Genomic DNA, 24,140 nt, shown 5'->3' on the forward strand with positions numbered 1-24,140 from the left:
ACCTTTAACCTGTACAACCACTTTAAGTTAATGACACTGACAATGTCTCCGTGGGAGAAGATGAGTCATTATTAGTAGAGATGAGCGAATCGAAGTATCCGAAGTGGAATTCGAGTCGAATATCGGAAAAATTTCGATTCGTGCCGAATCCGAAAAACAGCCTAATTCGGACGCGCGAATCGAAATTTTTCCGAAAATGGCGGCTGACATGTGCGGCGACGGAGCGGGGATGTCGGGGAAGGCGCGCAGACAAGGCGCGCTGCCCCATAATGCATTCCTCAACGACATGTGATCGCATCAGCCAATCAGCAGCCAGCCAGCCAGCACTGTGTAATGGTCGAGGTATATATAGCGGCCATTTTGGAAATCTTCATTTGCCTGCAGTCATTGAACAGAGGCAGACCGCTCTGTACTAGGGACAGGGACAGAGTTAGGGCCACAGAAACGAGAATTGGGGACAGAGAGAAGTTACTTAGGGACAGAGAACCATTACTCAGGGACACAGACTTGTTAATGAGGGCCACAGAATCGTTATTTAGGGACAAAGAAACGCTAGTTAGGGCCACAGAATTCATACTCAGGGACAGACAGAATTGTTACTCAGTGCCAGAGAATTGTTACTTAGGGCCACAGAAACGTTATTAGGGCCACAGAATTTTTACTCAGGGACAGACAGAATTGTTACTGAGTGCCAGAGAATTGTTACTCAGGGACAGACAGAATTGTTACTGAGTGCCAGAGAATTCTTACTCAGGGCCACAGAATTCATTCTCAGGGACAGACAGAATTGTTACTCAGGGACAGACAGAATTGTTACTGAGTGCCAGAGAATTGTTACTCAGGGACAGACAGAATTGTTACTGAGTGCCAGAGAATTGTTACTCAGGGACAGACAGAATTGTTACTGAGTGCCAGAGAATTGTTACTCGCACAGACACAAAATTGTTACTTGCACAGACACAGAATTGTTACTCGCACAGACACAGAATTGTTACTCAGGGCCACAGAATTCATACTCAGGGACAGACAGAATTGTTACTGAGCGCCAGAGAATTGTTACTCAGGGACAGACAGAATTGTTACTGAGTGCCAGAGAATTGTTACTCAGGGACAGACAGAATTGTTACTGAGTGCCAGAGAATTGTTACTCAGGGACAGACAGAATTGTTACTGAGTGCCAGAGAATTGTTACTCAGGGACAGACAGAATTGTTACTGAGTGCCAGAGAATTGTTACTCGCACAGACACAAAATTGTTACTTGCACAGACACAGAATTGTTACTCGCACAGACACAGAATTGTTACTCAGGGCCACAGAATTCATACTCAGGGACAGACAGAATTGTTACTGAGTGCCAGAGAATTGTTACTCAGGGACAGACAGAATTGTTACTGAGTGCCAGAGAATTGTTACTCGCACAGACACAAAATTGTTACTTGCACAGACACAGAATTGTTACTCGCACAGACACAGAATTGTTACTCAGGGCCACAGAATTCATACTCAGGGACAGACAGAATTGTTACTGAGCGCCAGAGAATTGTTACTCAGGGACAGACAGAATTGTTACTGAGTGCCAGAGAATTGTTACTCAGGGACAGACAGAATTGTTACTGAGTGCCAGAGAATTGTTACTCAGGGACAGACAGAATTGTTACTGAGTGCCAGAGAATTGTTACTCAGGGACAGACAGAATTGTTACTGAGTGCCAGAGAATTGTTACTCGCACAGACACAAAATTGTTACTTGCACAGACACAGAATTGTTACTCGCACAGACACAGAATTGTTACTCAGGGCCACAGAATTCATACTCAGGGACAGACAGAATTGTTACTGAGTGCCAGAGAATTGTTACTCAGGGACAGACAGAATTGTTACTGAGTGCCAGAGAATTGTTACTCGCACAGACACAAAATTGTTACTTGCACAGACACAGAATTGTTACTCGCACAGACACAGAATTGTTACTCAGGGCCACAGAATTCATACTCAGGGACAGACAGAATTGTTACTGAGCGCCAGAGAATTGTTACTCAGGGACAGACAGAATTGTTACTGAGTGCCAGAGAATTGTTACTCAGGGACAGACAGAATTGTTACTGAGTGCCAGAGAATTGTTACTCAGGGACAGACAGAATTGTTACTGAGTGCCAGAGAATTGTTACTCAGGGACAGACAGAATTGTTACTGAGTGCCAGAGAATTGTTACTCGCACAGACACAAAATTGTTACTTGCACAGACACAGAATTGTTACTCGCACAGACACAGAATTGTTACTCAGGGCCACAGAATTCATACTCAGGGACAGACAGAATTGTTACTGAGTGCCAGAGAATTGTTACTCAGGGACAGACAGAATTGTTACTGAGTGCCAGAGAATTGTTACTCAGGGACAGACAGAATTGTTACTGAGTGCCAGAGAATTGTTACTCGCACAGACACAAAATTGTTACTTGCACAGACACAGAATTGTTACTCGCACAGACACAGAATTGTTACTCAGGGCCACAGAATTCATACTCAGTGACAGACAGAATTGTTACTGAGTGCCAGAGAATTGTTACTCAGGGACAGACAGAATTGTTACTGAGTGCCAGAGAATTGTTACTCAGGGACAGACAGAATTGTTACTGAGTGCCAGAGAATTGTTACTCGCACAGACACAAAATTGTTACTTGCACAGACACAGAATTGTTACTCGCACAGACACAGAATTGTTACTGAGTGCCAGAGAATTGTTACTCAGGGACAGACAGAATTGTTACTGAGTGCCAGAGAATTGTTACTCAGGGACAGACAGAATTGTTACTGAGTGCCAGAGAATTGTTACTCAGGGACAGACAGAATTGTTACTGAGTGCCAGAGAATTGTTACTCGCACAGACACAAAATTGTTACTTGCACAGACACAGAATTGTTACTCGCGCAGACACAGAATTGTTACTCAGGGCCACAGAATTCATACTCAGGGACAGACAGAATTGTTACTGAGTGCCAGAGAATTGTTACTCAGGGACAGACAGAATTGTTACTGAGTGCCAGAGAATTGTTACTCAGGGACAGACAGAATTGTTACTGAGTGCCAGAGAATTGTTACTCGCACAGACACAAAATTGTTACTTGCACAGACACAGAATTGTTACTCGCACAGACACAGAATTGTTACTCGCACAGACACAGAATTGTTACTCAGGGCCACAGAATTCATACTCAGGGACAGACAGAATTGTTACTGAGTGCCAGAGAATTGTTACTCAGGGACACCTAATCGTTGAATTAAATAGTATGTCAGACAACATGCAGAGGAGTGGCAGAGGAGGCAATGTTTTAGGAGCGAGCAGACGTGGCAGCAGAGGAAGGGGTCGAGGCAGCAGTATTCGCAGCCAGAGGCCAGTGCTCCCGGTGTCATCCAGCGGTCGTGTCTCCACCGACAACCCTGCCGTCATTGATTGGTTGGCTCGGTCGTCTTCCTCTTCCCAGGTCACCTCTGACACCTACAGCCAACGGTCGGTGGGTACGTCAGACACAACCGTTAGTTGGCATGGCCCGGGACCAAGCCCACTGAAATCACGTGTCCTCTACCTGCCCCTGTCCTTTGCTGTTCCCTCACCAAGCGAAGTATCGCATGCTGTGGGCTCAGCCCCACTGTACAGTGAGGAAGAGCTAACAGAGGGCGGTCAGGAACGGGGGGAGACATCGGCCTTTTCAGCAGCCAAGCGAACAAGTACTGGCGAGGAGAGTGGCTCGGTAGCCGGTCTAGAGACAGGTCTGTCTCCTGACCCAGACGCAGCCGAGGGGGCTAGTAGTGAGGCGGAGACCCTACTTGATGATGAGGAGGTTGATCGCACTTGGCAGCCTCGTCGTCATCAGGCAATTTCTTCCGCATCATCAGGAGAAGAGGGTGGCAGCTTGGCAGCGAGCAAAACAGTCGGTGGGTTGCCCAGGAGACAGCAGCAGGGTCGCATCAGTGTCAGTGGAGCCAAACGTCCACGGAGTAGAGCACCAGCTCCACTGCAGCCTACCACCACGGCCAGTAGTGGTGCCGGTGCGCACGGAGGAAGTAGCAGTCAGCCAGTGAAGAGTAGCGGGGGCAAAGTTTCCTACTCGGTGGTGTGGCAATTTTTCCTCAAGCCGCCCGAGGAAGTAAACGTAGCCGTATGTCGACTATGTGGCCAGAAATGCAAGCGTGGCCAGGGGGCCCATGTTGGGACTACAGCGTTGCGTCAGCATATGCAGCGTCACCATTCGGTGGCCTGGGAAAACCGTGATAAACATACGGCGGTTCTGCCTGCCCCAGCCCCCGCTCCATCACCCGCTCCGTTACTTGCTCCGTCACCCGACGTCGTCAATCGCCCTCTATCAGCCAGTCAAGGCTCCAACACCTCTGCTGAGGGGAGTTGTCGCTCATTGGCATCTTCCGCTCGTTCAGATGCTCCTTCTCCTGCTACTCCTCTTCTCGGATTCCGTCAACAGTCTTTCTTGGAATCCGTATCCAAGAGACAACAGTTTGCGAGCACGCACCCGACGGTGCAAAAGCTGAACGTCCTCCTGTCCAAGTTGCTGGTGCTGCAGTCCCTCCCTTTCCAACTGGTGGACTCAGCACCTTTCCGAGAAATGATGGCTTGTGCCGCGCCGCGGTGGAGAGTGCCAAGCCGTCATTTCTTTGCCCAAAAGGCAGTGCCAGCCCTGCATTCACATGTAGAAGAGATGGTGGGCCAGTCTTTGAGCATGTCGGTCTCTGCCAAAGTGCACGGCAGCGCCGACGTGTGGAGCTGTAACTACGGTCAGGGACAGTACATGTCATTTACGGCCCACTGGGTGAACGTGGTGCCGGCACAGCCGCACCAGCAACTTGGACAGGTCACGACGCTTTTGCCTCCACGTTTGCACGTCCTTGGTCCAGCAAGCATGTCCGCCTCTACCACCTCTTTTTCCGCCGTGTCCTCAGCCGCCACCCCCGTGCCAAGTCCCATTACCCGACCGGCATATCACATGTGCAGGGCGCAACGGTGTCACGCTGTGCTGCACCTGGTATGCCTTGGCGAACGTAGTCACACAGGGGAGGAACTGCTGAGTGTAATGAACAGAGAAATCGACAGATGGCTGTCTCCGCGCAAACTAAAAATCGGAACCATGTTGACTGACAACGGAAAGAACATGGTGTCTGCTCTGCGTCAAGGAAGGTTGTGCCATGCGCCATGCATGGCTCACGTGTTCAATCTGGTTGTCAAGCGGTTCCTAAAATCCACCATCCCACTGCAAGACATCCTTAAAATGTCACGTAAACTGTGCATGCATTTCAGCCATTCCTACACCGCAAAGAACACCCTCATTGAGCTGCAGCGGCAGAACGGAATTCCACAGCATCGCCTGATCTGCGACGTTGCAACAAGGTGGAATTCAACCCTACACATGTTAGACCGCCTTTACGAGCAGCGAAAGGCCATCACCGATTTCCTGATGTTACAAGCGGATAAAGGTACTCCCCTGTGTAACTTAGATGTCAGCCATTGGCAGCTCATGCGTGACACCTGCCGCTTGCTCAGGCCCTTTGAGGAGGCCACTCTATTCGTGAGTCGGCAGGACTATGGGATGAACGACGTCATTCCTCTGTTGCACGTCCTGGAACAAATGCTGTTAACAATGGCTGGTCAGGGTGCGGTAGACGTGGCGCACAGATCTCAACGCCACATGACCCCTGTGGGGGCAGGACAGGAAGAAGAGGAGGAGGTAGAGGAGGACATTTGTGCTCAGGAATTATTGAGTGAAATGGGTGGTTTTTCCACTCAGCGGACAGGAGTGGAGGAGCAGGAGCATCTGGTAGAGGAGGAGGAGGAGGAGACAGAGGACCCAGACGCACCGTGGCAGTATGCTGTGGAGATGGAGGCAGGGAGTCCCTCGCATTCCTTGGCACAAATGGCCCATAGCATGCTCGGTTGCTTGCGTAGCGACAGCCGAATAATAACCATCAGACAGAGGGATGACTTTTGGCTGTCCACCTTGTTGGACCCTCGCTACCGGTCCAAAATGGTGGCCTTTTTCACACCTGCTGAGAGGGAGGCCAAAATTACGTACTATAAAAACCACCTATGTAGTCAGTTGGTCTCTGCCTTTGTGCGCCAACGTCCATCCTCAGACACTGTGGGCCCTGTGCGCTCGCGTTCCGCTGGCATGGCAGCAGGGGAGGGGTGGGGTGGTAGGAGCAGTGGCAGCTCCACCAGCAGCGGCTGCCTCAGTCTGCAGTCGATGATGAGTAGCTTTCTTCACCAGCGCAGTGAGGAAACTACTAACCAGCCGCAGCAGCAGCAGCAGCATCAGGTGGACCTGGAGCAGGAGCTCAAACAACAGGCTTGGGCCTACTTGGACAGCACCCTGCCAACCGAGGTAGACAATCCCCTTGACTACTGGGCAACGAAACTTGACCTTTGGCCCCAACTAGCTGAATTTGCCCTTGAAAGGCTGTCATGCCCGGCCAGTAGCGTGGCATCGGAGCGCGTGTTTAGTGCGGCAGGAGGTATTGTAACTCCGCGGAGGACACGACTGTCCACCCAAAGTGTGGAGAGACTCACGTTTGTGAAAATGAATCAGGCGTGGATTAGTCTGGATTTCAAACCACCAGTTCCTGACACAACTGACTAAATCCGCCATGAATCATGCCTCAAACATGTGCCACTTTCAGGTCTCCTCACACTGCTGGTGTGTTTAATTTTTTGACATAGGGTGCTGGCAGATTACGGGCCTCCTATAGCTGCTGCCAGGCCCCTAATCTGCCATAGGCCCCTATATACCGCCTCCTCATGCTGCTGCTAGGTCCAGAGTCTCTCATGGGTCCCTGTACGGCCTCCCATTGCTGCTGTCTCCATCGCCACACTCTGCTGCCATGTGCCACTTTCAGGTCTCTTCACACTGCTGGTGTGTTAAATTTTTTGACATAGGGTGCAGGCAGATTACGGGCCTCACATAGCTGCTGCCAGGCCCCTAATCTGCCATGGGCCCCTATATACCGCCTCCTCATGCTGCTGCCAAGTCCAGAGTCTGTCATGGTCCCTGTACGGCCTCCCATTGCTGCTGTCTCCATCGCCACACTCTGCTGCCATGTGCCACTTTCAGGTCTCTTCACACTGCTGGTGTGTTTAATTTTTTGACATAGGGTGCAGGCAGATTACGGGCCTCACATAGCTGCTGCCAGGCCCCTAATCTGCCATGGGCCCCTATATACCGCCTCCTCATGCTGCTGCCAAGTCTAGAGTCTGTCATGGGTCCCTGTACGGCCTCCCATTGCTGCTGTCTCCATCGCCACACTCTGCTGCCATGTGCCACTTTCAGGTCTCTTCACACTGCTGGTGTGTTAAATTTTTTGACATAGGGTGCAGGCAGATTACGGGCCTCACATAGCTGCTGCCAGGCCCCTAATCTGCCATGGGCCCCTATATACCGCCTCCTCATGCTGCTGCCAAGTCCAGAGTCTGTCATGGGTCCCTGTACGGCCTCCCATTGCTGCTGTCTCCATCGCCACACTCTGCTGCCATGTGCCACTTTCAGGTCTCTTCACACTGCTGGTGTGTTAAATTTTTTGACATAGGGTGCAGGCAGATTACGGGCCTCACATAGCTGCTGCCAGGCCCCTAATCTGCCATGGGCCCCTATATACCGCCTCCTCATGCTGCTGCCAAGTCTAGAGTCTCTCATGGGTCCCTGTACGGCCTCCCATTGCTGCTGTCTCCATCGCCACACTCTGCCATGTGCCACTTTCAGGTCTCTTCACACTGCTGGTGTGTTAAATTTTTTGACATAGGGTGCAGGCAGATTACGGGCCTCACATAGCTGCTGCCAGGCCCCTAATCTGCCATGGGCCCCTATATACCGCCTCCTCATGCTGCTGCCAAGTCCAGAGTCTGTCATGGTCCCTGTACGGCCTCCCATTGCTGCTGTCTCCATCGCCACACTCTGCTGCCATGTGCCACTTTCAGGTCTCTTCACACTGCTGGTGTGTTAAATTTTTTGACATAGGGTGCAGGCAGATTACGGGCCTCACATAGCTGCTGCCAGGCCCCTAATCTGCCATGGGCCCCTATATACCGCCTCCTCATGCTGCTGCCAAGTCCAGAGTCTGTCATGGTCCCTGTACGGCCTCCCATTGCTGCTGTCTCCATCGCCACACTCTGCTGCCATGTGCCACTTTCAGGTCTCTTCACACTGCTGGTGTGTTTAATTTTTTGACATAGGGTGCAGGCAGATTACGGGCCTCACATAGCTGCTGCCAGGCCCCTAATCTGCCATGGGCCCCTATATACCGCCTCCTCATGCTGCTGCCAAGTCCAGAGTCTGTCATGGTCCCTGTACGGCCTCCCATTGCTGCTGTCTCCATCGCCACACTCTGCTGCCATGTGCCACTTTCAGGTCTCTTCACACTGCTGGTGTGTTAAATTTTTTGACATAGGGTGCAGGCAGATTACGGGCCTCACATAGCTGCTGCCAGGCCCCTAATCTGCCATGGGCCCCTATATACCGCCTCCTCATGCTGCTGCCAAGTCTAGAGTCTCTCATGGGTCCCTGTACGGCCTCCCATTGCTGCTGTCTCCATCGCCACACTCTGCCATGTGCCACTTTCAGGTCTCTTCACACTGCTGGTGTGTTAAATTTTTTGACATAGGGTGCAGGCAGATTACGGGCCTCACATAGCTGCTGCCAGGCCCCTAATCTGCCATGGGCCCCTATATACCGCCTCCTCATGCTGCTGCCAAGTCCAGAGTCTGTCATGGTCCCTGTACGGCCTCCCATTGCTGCTGTCTCCATCGCCACACTCTGCTGCCATGTGCCACTTTCAGGTCTCTTCACACTGCTGGTGTGTTTAATTTTTTGACATAGGGTGCAGGCAGATTACGGGCCTCACATAGCTGCTGCCAGGCCCCTAATCTGCCATGGGCCCCTATATACCGCCTCCTCATGCTGCTGCCAAGTCTAGAGTCTGTCATGGGTCCCTGTACGGCCTCCCATTGCTGCTGTCTCCATCGCCACACTCTGCTGCCATGTGCCACTTTCAGGTCTCTTCACACTGCTGGTGTGTTAAATTTTTTGACATAGGGTGCAGGCAGATTACGGGCCTCACATAGCTGCTGCCAGGCCCCTAATCTGCCATGGGCCCCTATATACCGCCTCCTCATGCTGCTGCCAAGTCCAGAGTCTGTCATGGTCCCTGTACGGCCTCCCATTGCTGCTGTCTCCATCGCCACACTCTGCTGCCATGTGCCACTTTCAGGTCTCTTCACACTGCTGGTGTGTTTAATTTTTTGACATAGGGTGCAGGCAGATTACGGGCCTCACATAGCTGCTGCCAGGCCCCTAATCTGCCATGGGCCCCTATATACCGCCTCCTCATGCTGCTGCCAAGTCTAGAGTCTCTCATGGGTCCCTGTACGGCCTCCCATTGCTGCTGTCTCCATCGCCACACTCTGCCATGTGCCACTTTCAGGTCTCTTCACACTGCTGGTGTGTTAAATTTTTTGACATAGGGTGCAGGCAGATTACGGGCCTCACATAGCTGCTGCCAGGCCCCTAATCTGCCATGGGCCCCTATATACCGCCTCCTCATGCTGCTGCCAAGTCCAGAGTCTGTCATGGTCCCTGTACGGCCTCCCATTGCTGCTGTCTCCATCGCCACACTCTGCTGCCATGTGCCACTTTCAGGTCTCTTCACACTGCTGGTGTGTTTAATTTTTTGACATAGGGTGCAGGCAGATTACGGGCCTCACATAGCTGCTGCCAGGCCCCTAATCTGCCATGGGCCCCTATATACCGCCTCCTCATGCTGCTGCCAAGTCTAGAGTCTGTCATGGGTCCCTGTACGGCCTCCCATTGCTGCTGTCTCCATCGCCACACTCTGCTGCCATGTGCCACTTTCAGGTCTCTTCACACTGCTGGTGTGTTAAATTTTTTGACATAGGGTGCAGGCAGATTACGGGCCTCACATAGCTGCTGCCAGGCCCCTAATCTGCCATGGGCCCCTATATACCGCCTCCTCATGCTGCTGCCAAGTCCAGAGTCTGTCATGGGTCCCTGTACGGCCTCCCATTGCTGCTGTCTCCATCGCCACACTCTGCTGCCATGTGCCACTTTCAGGTCTCTTCACACTGCTGGTGTGTTAAATTTTTTGACATAGGGTGCAGGCAGATTACGGGCCTCACATAGCTGCTGCCAGGCCCCTAATCTGCCATGGGCCCCTATATACCGCCTCCTCATGCTGCTGCCAAGTCTAGAGTCTCTCATGGGTCCCTGTACGGCCTCCCATTGCTGCTGTCTCCATCGCCACACTCTGCTGCCATGTGCCACTTTCAGGTCTCTTCACACTGCTGGTGTGTTAAATTTTTTGACATAGGGTGCAGGCAGATTACGGGCCTCACATAGCTGCTGCCAGGCCCCTAATCTGCCATAGGCCCCTATATACCGCCTCCTCATGCTGCTGCCAGGTCCAGAGTCTCTCATGGGTGCCTGTACGGCCTCCCATTGCTGCTGTCTCCATCGCCACACTCTGCCATGTGCCACTTTCAGGTCTCCTCACACTGCTGGTGTGTTGAATTTTTTGACATAGGGTGCTGGCAGATTACGGGCCTCCTATAGCTGCTGCCAGGCCCCTAATCTGCCATAGGCCCCTATATACCGCCTCCTCATGCTGCTGCCAGGTCCAGAGTCTCTCATGGGTCCCTGTACGGCCTCCCATTGCTGCTGTCTCCATCGCCACACTCTGCCATGTGCCACTTTCAGGTCTCCTCACACACTGCTGGTGTGTTCAATTTTTTGACATAGGGTGCTGGCAGATTACGGGCCTCCTATAGCTGCTGCCAGGCCCCTAATCTGCCATAGGCCCCTATATACCGCCTCCTCATGCTGCTGCCAGGTCCAGAGTCTCTCATGGGTCCCTGTACGGCCTCCCATTGCTGCTTTCTCCATCGCCACACTCTGCCATGTGCCACTTTCAGGTCTCCTCACACACTGCTGGTGTGTTGAATTTTTTGACATAGGGTGCTGGCAGATTATGGGCCTCCCATAGCTGCTGCCAGGCCCCTAATCTGCCATGGGCCCCTATATACCGCCTCCTCATGCTGCTGCCAAGTCCAGAGTCTGTCATGGGTCCCTGTACGGCCTCCCATTGCTGCTGTCTCCATCGCCACACTCTGCCATGTGCCACTTTCAGGTCTCCTCACACACTGCTGGTGTGTAGAATTTTTTGACATAGGGTGCTGGCAGATTACGGGCCTCCCATAGCTGCTGCCAGGCCCCTAATCTGCCATGGGCCCCTATATACCGCCTCCTCATGCTGCTGCCAAGTCCAGAGTCTGTCATGGGTCCCTGTACGGCCTCCCATTGCTGCTGTCTCCATCGCCACACTCTGCCATGTGCCACTTTCAGGTCTCCTCACACTGCTGGTGTGTTGAATTTTTTGACATAGGGTGCTGGCAGATTACGGGCCTCCTATAGCTGCTGCCAGGCCCCTAATCTGCCATGGGCCCCTATATACCGCCTCCTCATGCTGTGACGTTGCAACAAGGTGGAATTCAACCCTACATATGTTAGACCGCCTTTACGAACAGCAAAAGGCCATCACAGATTTCCTGAGGTTAAAAGCAGATAAAGGTACTCCCTGTGTAACTTAGATGTCAGCCATTGGCAGCTCATGCGTGACACCTGCGCTTGCTCAGGCCCTTTGAGGAGGCCACGCTATTCGTGAGTCGGCAGGACTATGGGATGAACGACGTCATTCCTCTGTTGCACGTCCTGGAACAAATGCTGTTAACAATGGCTGGTCAGGGTGCGGTAGACGTGGCGCACAGATCTCAACGCCACATGGCCCCTGTGGGGGCAGGACTGGAAGAAGAGGAGGAGGTAGAGGAGGACATTGGTGCTCAGGAATTATTGAGTGAAATGGGTGGTTTTTCCACTCAGCGGACAGGAGTGGAGGAGCAGGAGCATCTGGTAGAGGAGGAGGAAGAGGAGACAGAGGACCTAGACGCACCGTGGCAGTATGCTGTGGAGATGGAGGCAGGGAGTCCCTCGCATTCCTTGGCACAAATGGCCCATAGCATGCTCGGTTGCTTGCGTAGCGACAGCCGAATAATAACCATCAGACAGAGGGATGACTTTTGGCTGTCCACCTTGTTGGACCCTCGCTACCGTTCAAAAATGGTGGCCTTTTTCACACCTGCTGAGAGGGAGGCCAAAATAACGTACTATAAAAAACACCTATGTAGTCAGCTGGTCTCTGCCTGTCTGCGCCAACGTCCATCCTCAGACACTGTGGGCCCTGTGCGCTCGTGTTCCGCTGCCATGGCAGCAGGGGAGGGGTGGGGTGGTAGGAGCAGTGGCAGCTCCACCAGCAGCGGCTGCCTCAGTCTGCAGTCGATGATGAGTAGCTTTCTTCACCAGCGCAGTGAGGAAACTACTAACCAGCCGCAGCAGCAGCAGCAGCATCAGGTGGACCTGGAGCAGGACCTCAAACAACAGGCTTAGGCCTACTTGGACAGCACCCTGCCAACCGAGGTAGACAATCCCCTTGACTACTGGGCAACGAAACTTGACCTTTGGCCCCAACTAGCTGAATTTGCCCTTGAAAGGCTGTCATGCCCGGCCAGTAGCGTGGCATCGGAGCGCGTGTTTAGTGCGGCAGGAGGTATTGCAACTCCGCGGAGGACACGACTGTCCACCCAAAGTGTGGAGAGACTCACGTTTGTGAAAATGAATCAGGCGTGGATTAGTCTGGATTTCAAACCACCAGTTCCTGACACAACTGACTAAATCCGCCATGAATCATGCCCCAAACATGTGCCACTTTCAGGTCTCCTCACACTGCTGGTGTGTTCCATTTTTTGTCATAGGGTGCTGGCAGATTACGGGCCTCCCATAGCTGCTGCCAGGCCCCTAATCTGCCATGGGCCCCTATACCGCCTCCTCATGCTGCTGCCAAGTCCAGAGTCTCTCATGGGTCCCTGTACGGCCTCCCATTGCTGCTGCCTCCATCGCCACACTCTGCCATGTGCCACTTTCAGGTCTCCTCACACTGCTGGTGTGTTCCATTTTTTGTCATAGGGTGCTGGCAGATTACGGGCCTCCCATAGCTGCTGCCAGGCCCCTAATCTGCCATGGGCCCCTATACCGCCTCCTCATGCTGCTGCCAGGTCCAGAGTCTCTCATGGGTCCCTGTACGGCCTCCCATTGCTGCTGTCTCCATCGCCACACTCTGCCATGTGCCACTTTCAGGTCTCCTCACACTGCTGGTGGGTTCCATTTTTTGTCATAGGGTGCTGGCAGATTACGGGCCTCCCATAGCTGCTGCCAGGCCCGTAATCTGCCATGGGCCCCCGTACCGACTCCTCATGCTGCTGCCAGGCCCGTAATCTGTCATGGGCCCCTGTTGTCGCTTGTTGGCATATTCCGCTCGTTCAGATGCTCCTTCTCCTGCTACTCCTCTTCACGGATTCCGTCAGCAGTCTTTCTTGGAATCCGTTTCCAAGAGACAACAGTTTGCGAGCACGCACCCGACGGTGCAGAAGCTGAACGTCCTCCTGTCCAAGTTGCTGCTGCCAGGCTCGTAATCTGTCATGCGCCCCTGTACCGCCTCCTCATGCTGCTGCCAGGTCCAGAGTGTGTCATGGGCCCCCGTACCGACTCCTCATGCTGCTGCCAGGCCCGTAATCTGTCATGGGCCCCTGTACCGCCTCCCCATGCTGCTGCCAGGTCCAGAGTGTGTCATGGGTCCCTGTACGGCCTCCCATTGCTGCTGCCAGGCCCGTAATCTGCCATGGGCCCCTGTACCGACTCCTCATGCTGCTGCCAGGCCCGTAATCTGTCATGGGCCCCTGTACCGCCTCCTCATGCTGCTGCCAGGTCCAGAGTGTGTCATGGGTCCCTGTACGGCCTCCCATTGCTGCTGTCTCTATCGCCACACTCTGCCATGTGCCACTTTCAGGTCTCCTCACACTGCTGGTGGTTTCCATTTTTGTCATAGGGTGCTGTATGGCCTCCCATTGCTGCTGCCTCCACCGCCACACTGTGGCTCCACACTCTGGTTTTGGCCCCGTGACTGCCCAAATGAGTGAAGTGTGCGGTGATTCTAAGATCGACGGCACTCATCTGCATGTCATACTGACTGACAGTATTATTTCTCTTCCCCAGCAGACTCCAAGGGCATTTAAATTAAAGGTACAGTGTTCTGCACTAATATTAAGTCTCTCTGAAGCCTAGAAACACCCTTTTTTAAGTTAAATTCACAGCGAATTTATTCGACTCGAATCGAATATTGTCCACGAATTCGCCGAATCAGTCGAATCGAATTTTTCATTTCTTCGCTCATCTCTAATTATTAGCAACTCAGATTCAAGTATAGACAACACACAGCAAAATAGTCAGTAACTGACAGTCACTCAACTTCCTAGAGTAAGTCATTCACAGCCATTGGCACACTATGCCTTACTGGTAACAGGCAACCAGAGCTTCAGAGCAGACAAAAAGCCTTCCTGGATAGGGATGAGTGAACCAGGCCAGGTTTAGTTTGCTGGAGATTTGGTGAAACACCCAACTTAGCGGCAAGAATTGTATAGGAGAAAAAAAAACCCTAAATGGGACTTTAAAGGCATCACCAAAATTAGTAAAAATGACATCAATCATTATTGAACATAGATGAATATCAGCCATAAAACATTAAGCAGGCAGTAATTTGCAAATAAGTACAATTATATCATACAAAATTGTGTCAACATAACAGAGTTCATAAATAACATGCAGCACGTTTCAGAATAAGTCTACTCCTTCTTCAGGGTCGAGTCTCTGTGCATGAAAAATATGGCCTCTAGAAAACTTAGCGGCAAAGTCCATTGAAATCTATAAGGAGTAAAAACAAGCTATATTTTTCTGGCATTTTTTAAGACTACTGGGCAATCTATAGTTAAAAAAGTGCATAGAGGAGCTGGGCACTCTTATGGGGGAACATGCCACAATGAAAAAATAAATAACGTGGTTGGGGATGCTTTAAAGCAGCACATGAAGTTACAGAATAGTAAAGTGTGTTCCCTTTAGAATGACAGAAAAAACAGGAAAAAGAGACATGGGGTTCCCCTTAAAGTTCAAACTGGAAAATAAGATAAAGAGCTCTGAAGCAGGGGGTGCATCCCCCCAAATGCCTCAACTTGCCAGCGTAGTGTTATGATGTGTTTGTCCATGCTATTTCCGCACTGGATTGAGATTTAGTGTCATACAACACCTATATATATTTATTTTTATGAGTTGTATGTTTTATTTTATATAATAAACCTTCGGTAATGCACTAGGTATGTGCACATTCCTGTGTGCTCTTTTACAGTTGTCTACTAGATTTCCTGAACTGAGGAGGGCTGCATATGTGAAGGATATTATTCTATTGCTTTTGATGACCCAATGCACAAGCAGACTTTGAGGCAAAACTGTATGTGCTGGAAGTGTTTATGTGCTCTGTGATTTATTTGGGGGGAATGGGTAATAGGAGTACTAATGCACCCCTGTATTCATTTCCAGATATCGGGGAGCCATCTTGTTCAAAGGGTCTTTTCGTTTCCTATAAGTTTCCTATCACAAATCCTCACATCCCTTTTGGGGGACAGGAAATGAGGAAGAGACTCCCTGTCTTTCAACATTGAGACAAGGTGCCTTGCAAGGTGGGGAGGCTTAACTGCTCCCCGTTCTTCACATTGCAAGGTACAACCCCCCAAAAAAGAAGTAGTACTGACCAATGTCCATATGTAATTATGTCATCATTTCAGAAACAGAAACCAAAACAGCAAAGTGCACATGTATTTAATTTTACACAATGGAGAATATCAGGACTGTCTTGCAATATATGGGACACCTAGAAACTGGACAATGAAATGGGCTGAGTCAGATCTCTTGTGGGATGAACCAAGAGATTTTTACTTTCTGCATGGTGACAGGCTGCAATAGGTAAAAAACATGGGGACACCCTGGATTTAGGGTCAGCTGCTTTCAAATAATAATTCTTATAAAGAAATTGATTGAGCTGAACTAAACAGTATCTTTGAGAGAGAGGGAACACATCTTGGTTACTGAGGCAACAGCAGAAGCAACAACACATTAAAGGCTCGGTCTTTGCTTGAGTTCCTCATTATACCGCTTTAGGTTAACAAAAATGCCTTGCATAAACTAAATTCACCCCAGTACTTCCACTGCACACTAATGCAAATCTACATTGAGTAATTGTCTCACTTCTACCATACATGCAAGGGTTAATTTTCTGTAACTCAGGAACTTCCACAGCACACTGGGTAAACAAGGAAGTTTTCAGAGCTAGTCTTGTACAGAAGATTTCCTTGGTTTGAACCGGTCTGCAGCACAAGAACACGGGGGCTCTTGGTCTGCAGCACAAGAACATGGGGGCTCTCGGTTTCTGGCTGTTCTTTATGGCTCCTCTGGTTACTTCAGCTCTTCCAGTGAACTCCTGGAGTGACAGACAACAAGGGGTTACAGGTCAGTGACTATCTGGCTCATAGTAGCTTTGTAACATGATATACTAACCATGGAAATAAGCTGACACAAACACTCTAAGTGTATGATCCTTGCTGTATAAACCTTTACACACTGAAAGAAAGTATATTTTGCAAAACATGTATTTAAATTTGCCATGTACGTGAAGCCATTTTTAGCTGATTTTTCTTTCTTGCTTTTACTTTTATATATATATTTAGCTTTTTTATATGATATAAATAATGTAAATGGTAAAGCCTGAGTTGCAGTACCTTCAGAATACAGTGTTTGTTTCGTGTCATGTAAAATATATCCAGCGCTAGTTTATAGCAGTGTAAACTATACAGGTTAAAAGGTTGCAAAGCCATAACATACATGACTGATTGTTAACTGATTGTTAACCGAACTGCTACAGGGCGGCACAGGTGCGCAAAATCATGTATATTTATACGTGATTTTGCAGTTCCTGGTAGGGGGCACGCACCCTACCCGTGCCGCCATTCGTGGCCTTGACTGTAAATCACCAGGTGCCGGGACCCGGTGGATGACAGCCAATACTCAGTGATCGCCGAGTATCTCCAACGGGGGAGAGACTTGTGTATAAACAACACAGATCTCTCCCCTGTTAGCTCCTGCACACTGCTTTGTATGGCTCTGCATAGCAGAGCCATACAAAGCAGTGTGCTTACAGTGAAACACAGCTTCATAGTAAAACAGCACACAGTTAACCCTTTGATCGCCCCACATGTTAAACCCTTCCTGCCCAGTGCCATTAGTACAATGTCAGTACTTTTTATTAGCACTGATCACTGTATTGGTGTCACTGGGGATGTCAGTAACACCAAGTCAGTTCAGTTCCCCCCCAGTGTCAGAATGCTTGCCGCAGCCCAGCTATAAGTCGCTGATCGCCATCATTACTAGTAAAAAAAAAAATCCCAGTATATATACTGCCATTTGTAAAAGCTATAACGTTCACGTAAACCAATTAATTTACACGTATTGGAAATTTTGTTTTAGCAAAGAAATGTAGCAGAATACATTTGGCCTAAATTTATGACAAAATTTGATTTCTAAAATTTTTTTACTGGACATGTAATAATAGCAAAAAGTCAAAAATATAGTTTTTTTCTCAAAGTTGTCGGCCTTTTTTGTTTATAGCGCAAAAAATAAAAAACAAACAGGCGATCAAATGCCACTGAAAGAAAGCTCTATTTGTGGGGAAAAAAAAGGATGGAAATTTCATTTGGGTGCAGCATTGCATGATTATGCAATTGTCAAATAAAATAATGCAGCATCATATCGCAAAAAATTGCCTGGTCAGGAAGAGGGGTAAATCCTCTGGAGGGCAAGTGGTTAAACACAAACATAACGAGAGAAGGGAATGTGCCAGGGACAGTCCCAGTTTCTTTTATAACAAGTCAGCAATAGAAGCTACTGTACATCTCTTCTGCCAGGTTCCCATATCTAGTAGGGCGCAGATTTGACTATAGAAAGCCCAAGGTGATTACATACTCTACAAGAGGTTTGATGTGCAGTAGAAGAACAGGGACTGAGGCTCTTTAAGTATTATTATTATTATTATTATACACGATTTATATAGTGCCAACAGTTTGCTCAGCACTGTACAATATAACGGGAGACAATACAACAATAATACAGTTCAATACAGGAGGGTTAGGAGGGCCCTGCTCCTTGGAGTTTACAATCTAGGAGCAAGTTTAACTGGGGATTACATAAAAGGCTTGATTTACTAAAGTATATGAACAAAAGCAGGGAAACAAAACAACAAATGGGAATACCTTGAGAAAAATAAGACACTATACACACCTTTCCAGCTGCTCTTCACCCATTGCAAGTATTCAGCTATTCCAGGTGTGTGAATTAGCACTACATGCAGTGGTTGTTCCCATTGGTTCATACATCATTACAGAATATATGAGCCAATGGGAGGAACCACTGAATGCGACGCAGTAGACAGATATTTAGCTCATGGGGCCAGTCAAATATTTGCAGCAGTTGAGGGCACAGAATTTCAAGACATGAGTAGAAAGAACTGGTGAATGGCATCACAATGGTTTCAGCCTTTAATACTGACTTGGAGGCTAAGAGTAAGGCTGAAACCATTGGGGTACCATTCGCCAGTACCAAATTTCTCTGCAAGGTATCCACTGTAGAGACTGCATGTGAGGGAACTTTTGATGGAATCCCTTAAAGTGGTTGTAAAGGGAGAATATTTTTTACATGCATCTTCCCCTGCAGCCCCCCCAAATTCATATCTGTGCCCGATCATAATCCAATGATCTGCATGAAAGCCGAGGCTCTCTCGGGTCTCCTACTCCTCTTTGGCTCAGATACAGCAGCAGGAGCCATTGACTTATGGACACACAGAGCAGGACTTGGGAGTGAGTAGTTTGCTATGGGAGAACTTGGCTGGGGAAGGGGAGGGTGGACCCCAGAAAAGGAGAATTGGGACTGCTCTGTGCAAAAACATTTTTGATATTTTAATTTAAAAAACACCTAAGCCTTACAATCACTTTAAGAGAACCAATTGAGGCTAGCTTTTTGCAGAATATTCAGACCAACTGGAATTTTTTTAAGGGGAATGAACTCTCACATGATGTGACAGGTACATATACATCTCCCATTCCTATAGATTTATGATGGATACATGTAGGGCCGGTGCTTCCACTAGGCAAACTAAACCACCTAGGGTGCACTGCCACCTAGGGGAGCCTGGGCACAGCACAGGCCAGCACTATCTCTGTGTGGTACACCGCCATGTCATGATTGATCCTTCACCTGAGAGGAGGGGCGGCAGAGGGGAGAAAGAAAGGGCAGAGGAAGATGGCAGGTGTCTGGGGCCAGTGTAGCAGCTGCCGCTCCTTCCAGTGTTCCTCTCAGACTCTGCAATCTGGATGGCGGCTGCTGATCACTGTGGAGTTCAAGCCCTTCTCTTCCCATTCATCAGTGGAGGCGGTGCTGCACCTGCAGAGAAAAGTAATGTCTCTCTCTAATGTTTTGTGTATGTGTGAGTGTGACCCCGCTGGCTGGCTGGCCAACCGTCACATATGCAATGTGTCAGTGAGTGATGACATCATCAAAATCCCAAAGCCTGCTCTTTTAGTACCTGCTGGGCCTGCCAATCTGTGTCAGTCTTGGTGGTGGTGTGTTGTGTCAGATCTGTCACTGTGTGGGATCGCTCAGTTCAGGTGTTCTCTGTGTGTGTGGGCTGTGCTGCCTGCTGTCACAGCATTTTATCTCCCCCCATTGTCTGGGGAATTCCAGCCTGGGATCTGTCAGAGTGTGGATCCATCATCCTCCACTCACTGCAACTGTCACCCTGCCACTGCCAGCCACAGACATAGTCCATCCGTGACACTGATTTTGTCTTAAATATTGGTGCTGTTGGCATCTTATGCCACTTATTTTTGCAAAATTAAAATGAATGTAGCACATTTTCATGTTTTGTTGATTTAATATTTTCTACAGTTTTTTTATTTTATTTTTTTTTTTTTGGGGGGGGGGGTCGCAAGTAGCTGGTCTTGCCTAGGGCGCACAATAGTCTTACACCAGCCCTGGCTACATTTATTATGATCCCTTAGGGACAATTGGCTATAGAAGTATATTGCTCCTGATACCTCCTTTGGTCTATGGAATTCTAGCCTGGTTGCTAGCCTAAATGCTTACTTAGATTTTAACTATACTATTATGTTATAAATTATGCTGTCCTGAATATATATCTCTAATATATCTCCTGAGGAAGTGGATCATTGGTCCAAAAAATGCATAGAGAAGCTCCTCCACTGACCACTCAGACATTGATATGATGCTAATTGTATTATAATTATTATATATATTATTATACGGAATTTATATAGTGCCAACAGTTTGCGCAGCGCTTTACAATATAAAGGGAATCAGCACAATTCAAATACAATAAAATACAAGAGGGTTCAAAGGGCCTTGCTTATAACAGCTTACAATCTATTATAAATTTGTTATGTTATTTGTAGAGGTTTTGAATGTATACACACTAGACTGGAGGTATAAGATACTCATTCTTTATCTGTAATTGAAAATCACTGATATTTTATATGTTTTAGGCAGATCAACTAAAAGTAAATGAATTTTAACAATTTATTTTTCTCAAAGAATCAGTACCTAAAAAGTACCTAGTTTCTGTTCATATATTTTGGTAAAACAGGCTTAATATGTGTTTACACTATGCAGCTACAAACATTGAAAGCAGCACTGGTACTTCCAAACCTATTTTGTGAGCATAATAAGACATCAAGTTTTCTAATAAATTAGCTTTTAGTGCCAGGAGATTGGGGCTGTTAGTATTTGGTGCAGCACTCCTGGTACAGTGTGTTGCCCTAACCCTACGGCCCCCTCAAACCAACTCCCTCTTACCTTAGCATTAACCCTTCCTTATTTAAATGTAACCCCTTTTTTATATAATTTCCTCTTCTGCACCATTGTCCTTTGCACCAAAGTCTGATCCTTCCTGTGCAAAACGATGTTAGTAGCATCAAGGTCCCAACATTGGAATCTAGATCATGGTAAAACCACTATCATGAAAAACTGTGGTCTTGCTTAACATCAGTTTCATATTAGTATACACTGTATATAGCGAAAAAAGGGTTAGTGTACTACATAACTTCATATTGTTATTATTATACAGTATTTATATAGCGCCAACAGTTTGCTCAGTGCTGTACATTATAATGGGAGACAGTACATGAGACAGCACAGTAACAATACAATACAATACACAAGGGGTTCAAGGGTCCTGCTTCTTGGAGCTTGCAATCTAGGAGGGAGGGGATAGTGGTACAGGTTGGCTCTGTTGAAGAGGTTGTGTCCTCGAAACGCGTTAGCCAGTTGGTCATCCAGGGTTCCATTGTATGGACTCAGATGTTGTTTGGATCATACAACTTGTTCAGTTTGACATGCCTGTGTTATTATGTCCATTGTGAGTATGATACCTATTTTTGTTACTTTAATAAATTATTTTAAATGATAATGCACTAGGTCGGTGTGCCCTTTTTCTGTTTCTCCATTTGTGTACAGGAAGAAATAGCTGTGGGGGATGGAGTGGTGGGAAGAGCGGAGGAGATCTGCAATTAGGTGAGGTAGGCTTCTCTGAAGAGATGGGTTTTCAGGGTGCGCCTAAAGGTGAGGAGGGTAGGTGACAGTCTGATGGATTGGGGTAGTGAGTTCCAGAGGATGGGGGAAGCCCTGGAGAAGTCCTGGAGACGGGCATGGGAGGAGGAGACCAGGGAACTAGAGCGTAGGAGGTCTTGTGAGGAGCGGAGAGTACGTTTTGGATGGTATTTGGATATCAGGTCGGTGATGTAGTTTGGGGCAGAGTTATGAACAGCTTTGTACGTCAATGTTAGTAATTTGAATTTTATCCATTGGGCAGGCAGGTAATAGAACAGTAAATAATGCCTTCACGTAAAAAGACATTTCCCCAGTTACAGCAGAGTGGACAGGATTTAATTTCCTTTATGGACTGACTGTGAGGAACAACACCCACCACTGCAACCTTGATTTTATCAAGAAATCAATGCATTTGAATTGTCAGAAGTTTAAATACTTTTTTTAAAAACTTTGTATTGTAAAAGCAATGGCAGTAGAACAACCTATATATCTCTTAGATTGTAAGCTCCAAGGAGCAGGGCCCTCCTAAACCTCTTGTCTTGAACTATATTGTTGCTGTATTGTCTCCATTTATATTGTAAAGTGCTGAGCAAACTGTTGGCACTATATAACATCTGTATTATAATAATAATAATCTGCATTGGAATTTATAGACAAAACCAGTGACATTCTTATCCAATGTGCTGTCGGGAAGCCTAAATATTTATCAACATAATCAGTGTCCTAAATACATATTGTATGTCAGGCATTGCTGTATAATTTGATTCCATTGCAACCCAGACCACAATATAAGTACCTGAAAATGGCACTGGGCACATCCTTCATATAAAAAGTACAATACACATAAAAAAATGAATGTATAATTTAGGGGTTTCGAAAATGCAATTTCACATTCATATTTCTTGAGATATGAGTAATTACCTGCACTAGCTTCTGTTCAAATACCCATTCAGGTTCAGGAGAGTTAAAAATAAATGTTTCCTCTAAAGCTGGTTGGGTGTTAAGTGTGAATACTGCAAAATAAATCAGCATCTTAACTACCTTGTGCTGGTAAGAAGCCGTATCTGAAACTGAAATACCTTACCATTAAAGCTGAAGTTTATTTACTCTTTACTTTATTTTTTGGGATGCAACACCAAACACATTAGTTATGGTTATTGTTGTATATCCCATTACCTGCAGGCTGCTGCTTCTGGTAAAAATCCTCTCTCCTGTGCCTCCGTCATAGCTCATACTGCCCTGAGTGGCTGTCTTTCAGAGTTTGAATTGTTAGAATTTTAACTACTTTTTTTTTAAAACTTTGTATTGTAAAAGCAATGGCAGTAGAACAACCTATATATCTCTTAGATTGTAAGCTCCAAGGAGCAGGGCCCCCTAAACCTCTTGTATTGAACTGTATTGTTGCTGTATTGTCTCCCGTTATATTGTAAAATGCTGAGCAAACTGTTGGCGCTATATAAATCTGTATAATAATAATAATCTGAGTTGGAATTTATAGACAAAACCAGTGACATTCTTATCCAATGTGCTGTCAGGAAGCCTAAATCTTTATCAACATAATCAGTGTCCTAAATACATACTGTATGTCAGGCATTGCTGTATAATTTTGATTCCAATGCAACCCAGACCACAATATAAGTACCTGAAAATGGTATTGGGCACATCCTTCATATAAAAAGTACAATACTCATAAAAAATTAATGTATAATTTAGGGGTTTCGAAAATGAAATTTCACATTCAGATTTCTTGACATATGAGTAATTACCTGCACTAGCTTCTGTTCAAATACCCATTCAGGTTCAGGAGAGTTAAAAATAAATGTTTCCTCTAAAACTGGTTGGGTGTTAGGTGTGAATACTGCAAAATAAATCAGCATCCTAACTACCTTGTGCTGGTAAGAAGCCGTATCTGAAACTGAAATACCTTACTATTAAAGCTGACGTTTATTTACTCTTTACTTTATTTTTTGGGATGCAACACCAAACACATTAGTTATGGTTATTGATGTATATCCCATTACCTGCAGGCTGCTGCTTCTGGTAAAAATCCTCTCTCCTGTGCCTCCATCATAGCTCATACTGCCCTGAGTGGCTGTCTTTCAGAGTTTTAAAGGTTAAGTGCAGCTGCTGATAAAGAGAAACGTTGTGACATTCACTTGCCTCTTTTTGCCCTCTGTACCATTCATATTTCTCGTATTACTTTTTGGCAACAATGCAATGCATTCTATGAATGGAGAAGGAGTCGAATGACAGGATCTCCACTGTCCATTCACAGAATGAATTGCATTGTGGGATAATAGTAATAGAGGCAATATAAATGGTGGAGAGAGCAGAAGGGGGTGAGCGAGCGACACACTTTTCTCAATAGCAATGGTTGCTATTAACCTACACAGCTCCAGAAGACAGCAGCTCGAAGCAGTATCTGGCAGATCTGATGAAGGCACTGAATGGAAGATTTTCACCAGAAC

The 24,140-nt window shown here is 47.6% G+C and overlaps 1 protein-coding gene across 1 annotated transcript in view; it reads left to right on the plus strand.

The window, feature by feature from the left end:
• The first annotated feature begins 15,982 nt into the window (after positions 1-15,982).
• SMPDL3A (sphingomyelin phosphodiesterase acid like 3A) overlaps positions 15,983-24,140 on the plus strand; it is a 57,323-nt gene continuing 49,165 nt past the window's right edge. The window contains exon 1 of the mRNA XM_089685358.1: positions 15,983-16,509. Coding sequence (XP_089541484.1) covers positions 16,413-16,509 — 97 coding nt within the window. The 5' untranslated portion in view covers positions 15,983-16,412. The remainder of the gene's footprint in view (positions 16,510-24,140) is intronic.

This window comes from Staurois parvus, unplaced genomic scaffold (genome assembly GCF_062004578.1).
Source record: "Staurois parvus isolate SC_StPar_1 unplaced genomic scaffold, SC_StPar_1.0 ptg000372l, whole genome shotgun sequence".
NCBI lineage: Eukaryota > Metazoa > Chordata > Amphibia > Anura > Ranidae > Staurois > Staurois parvus.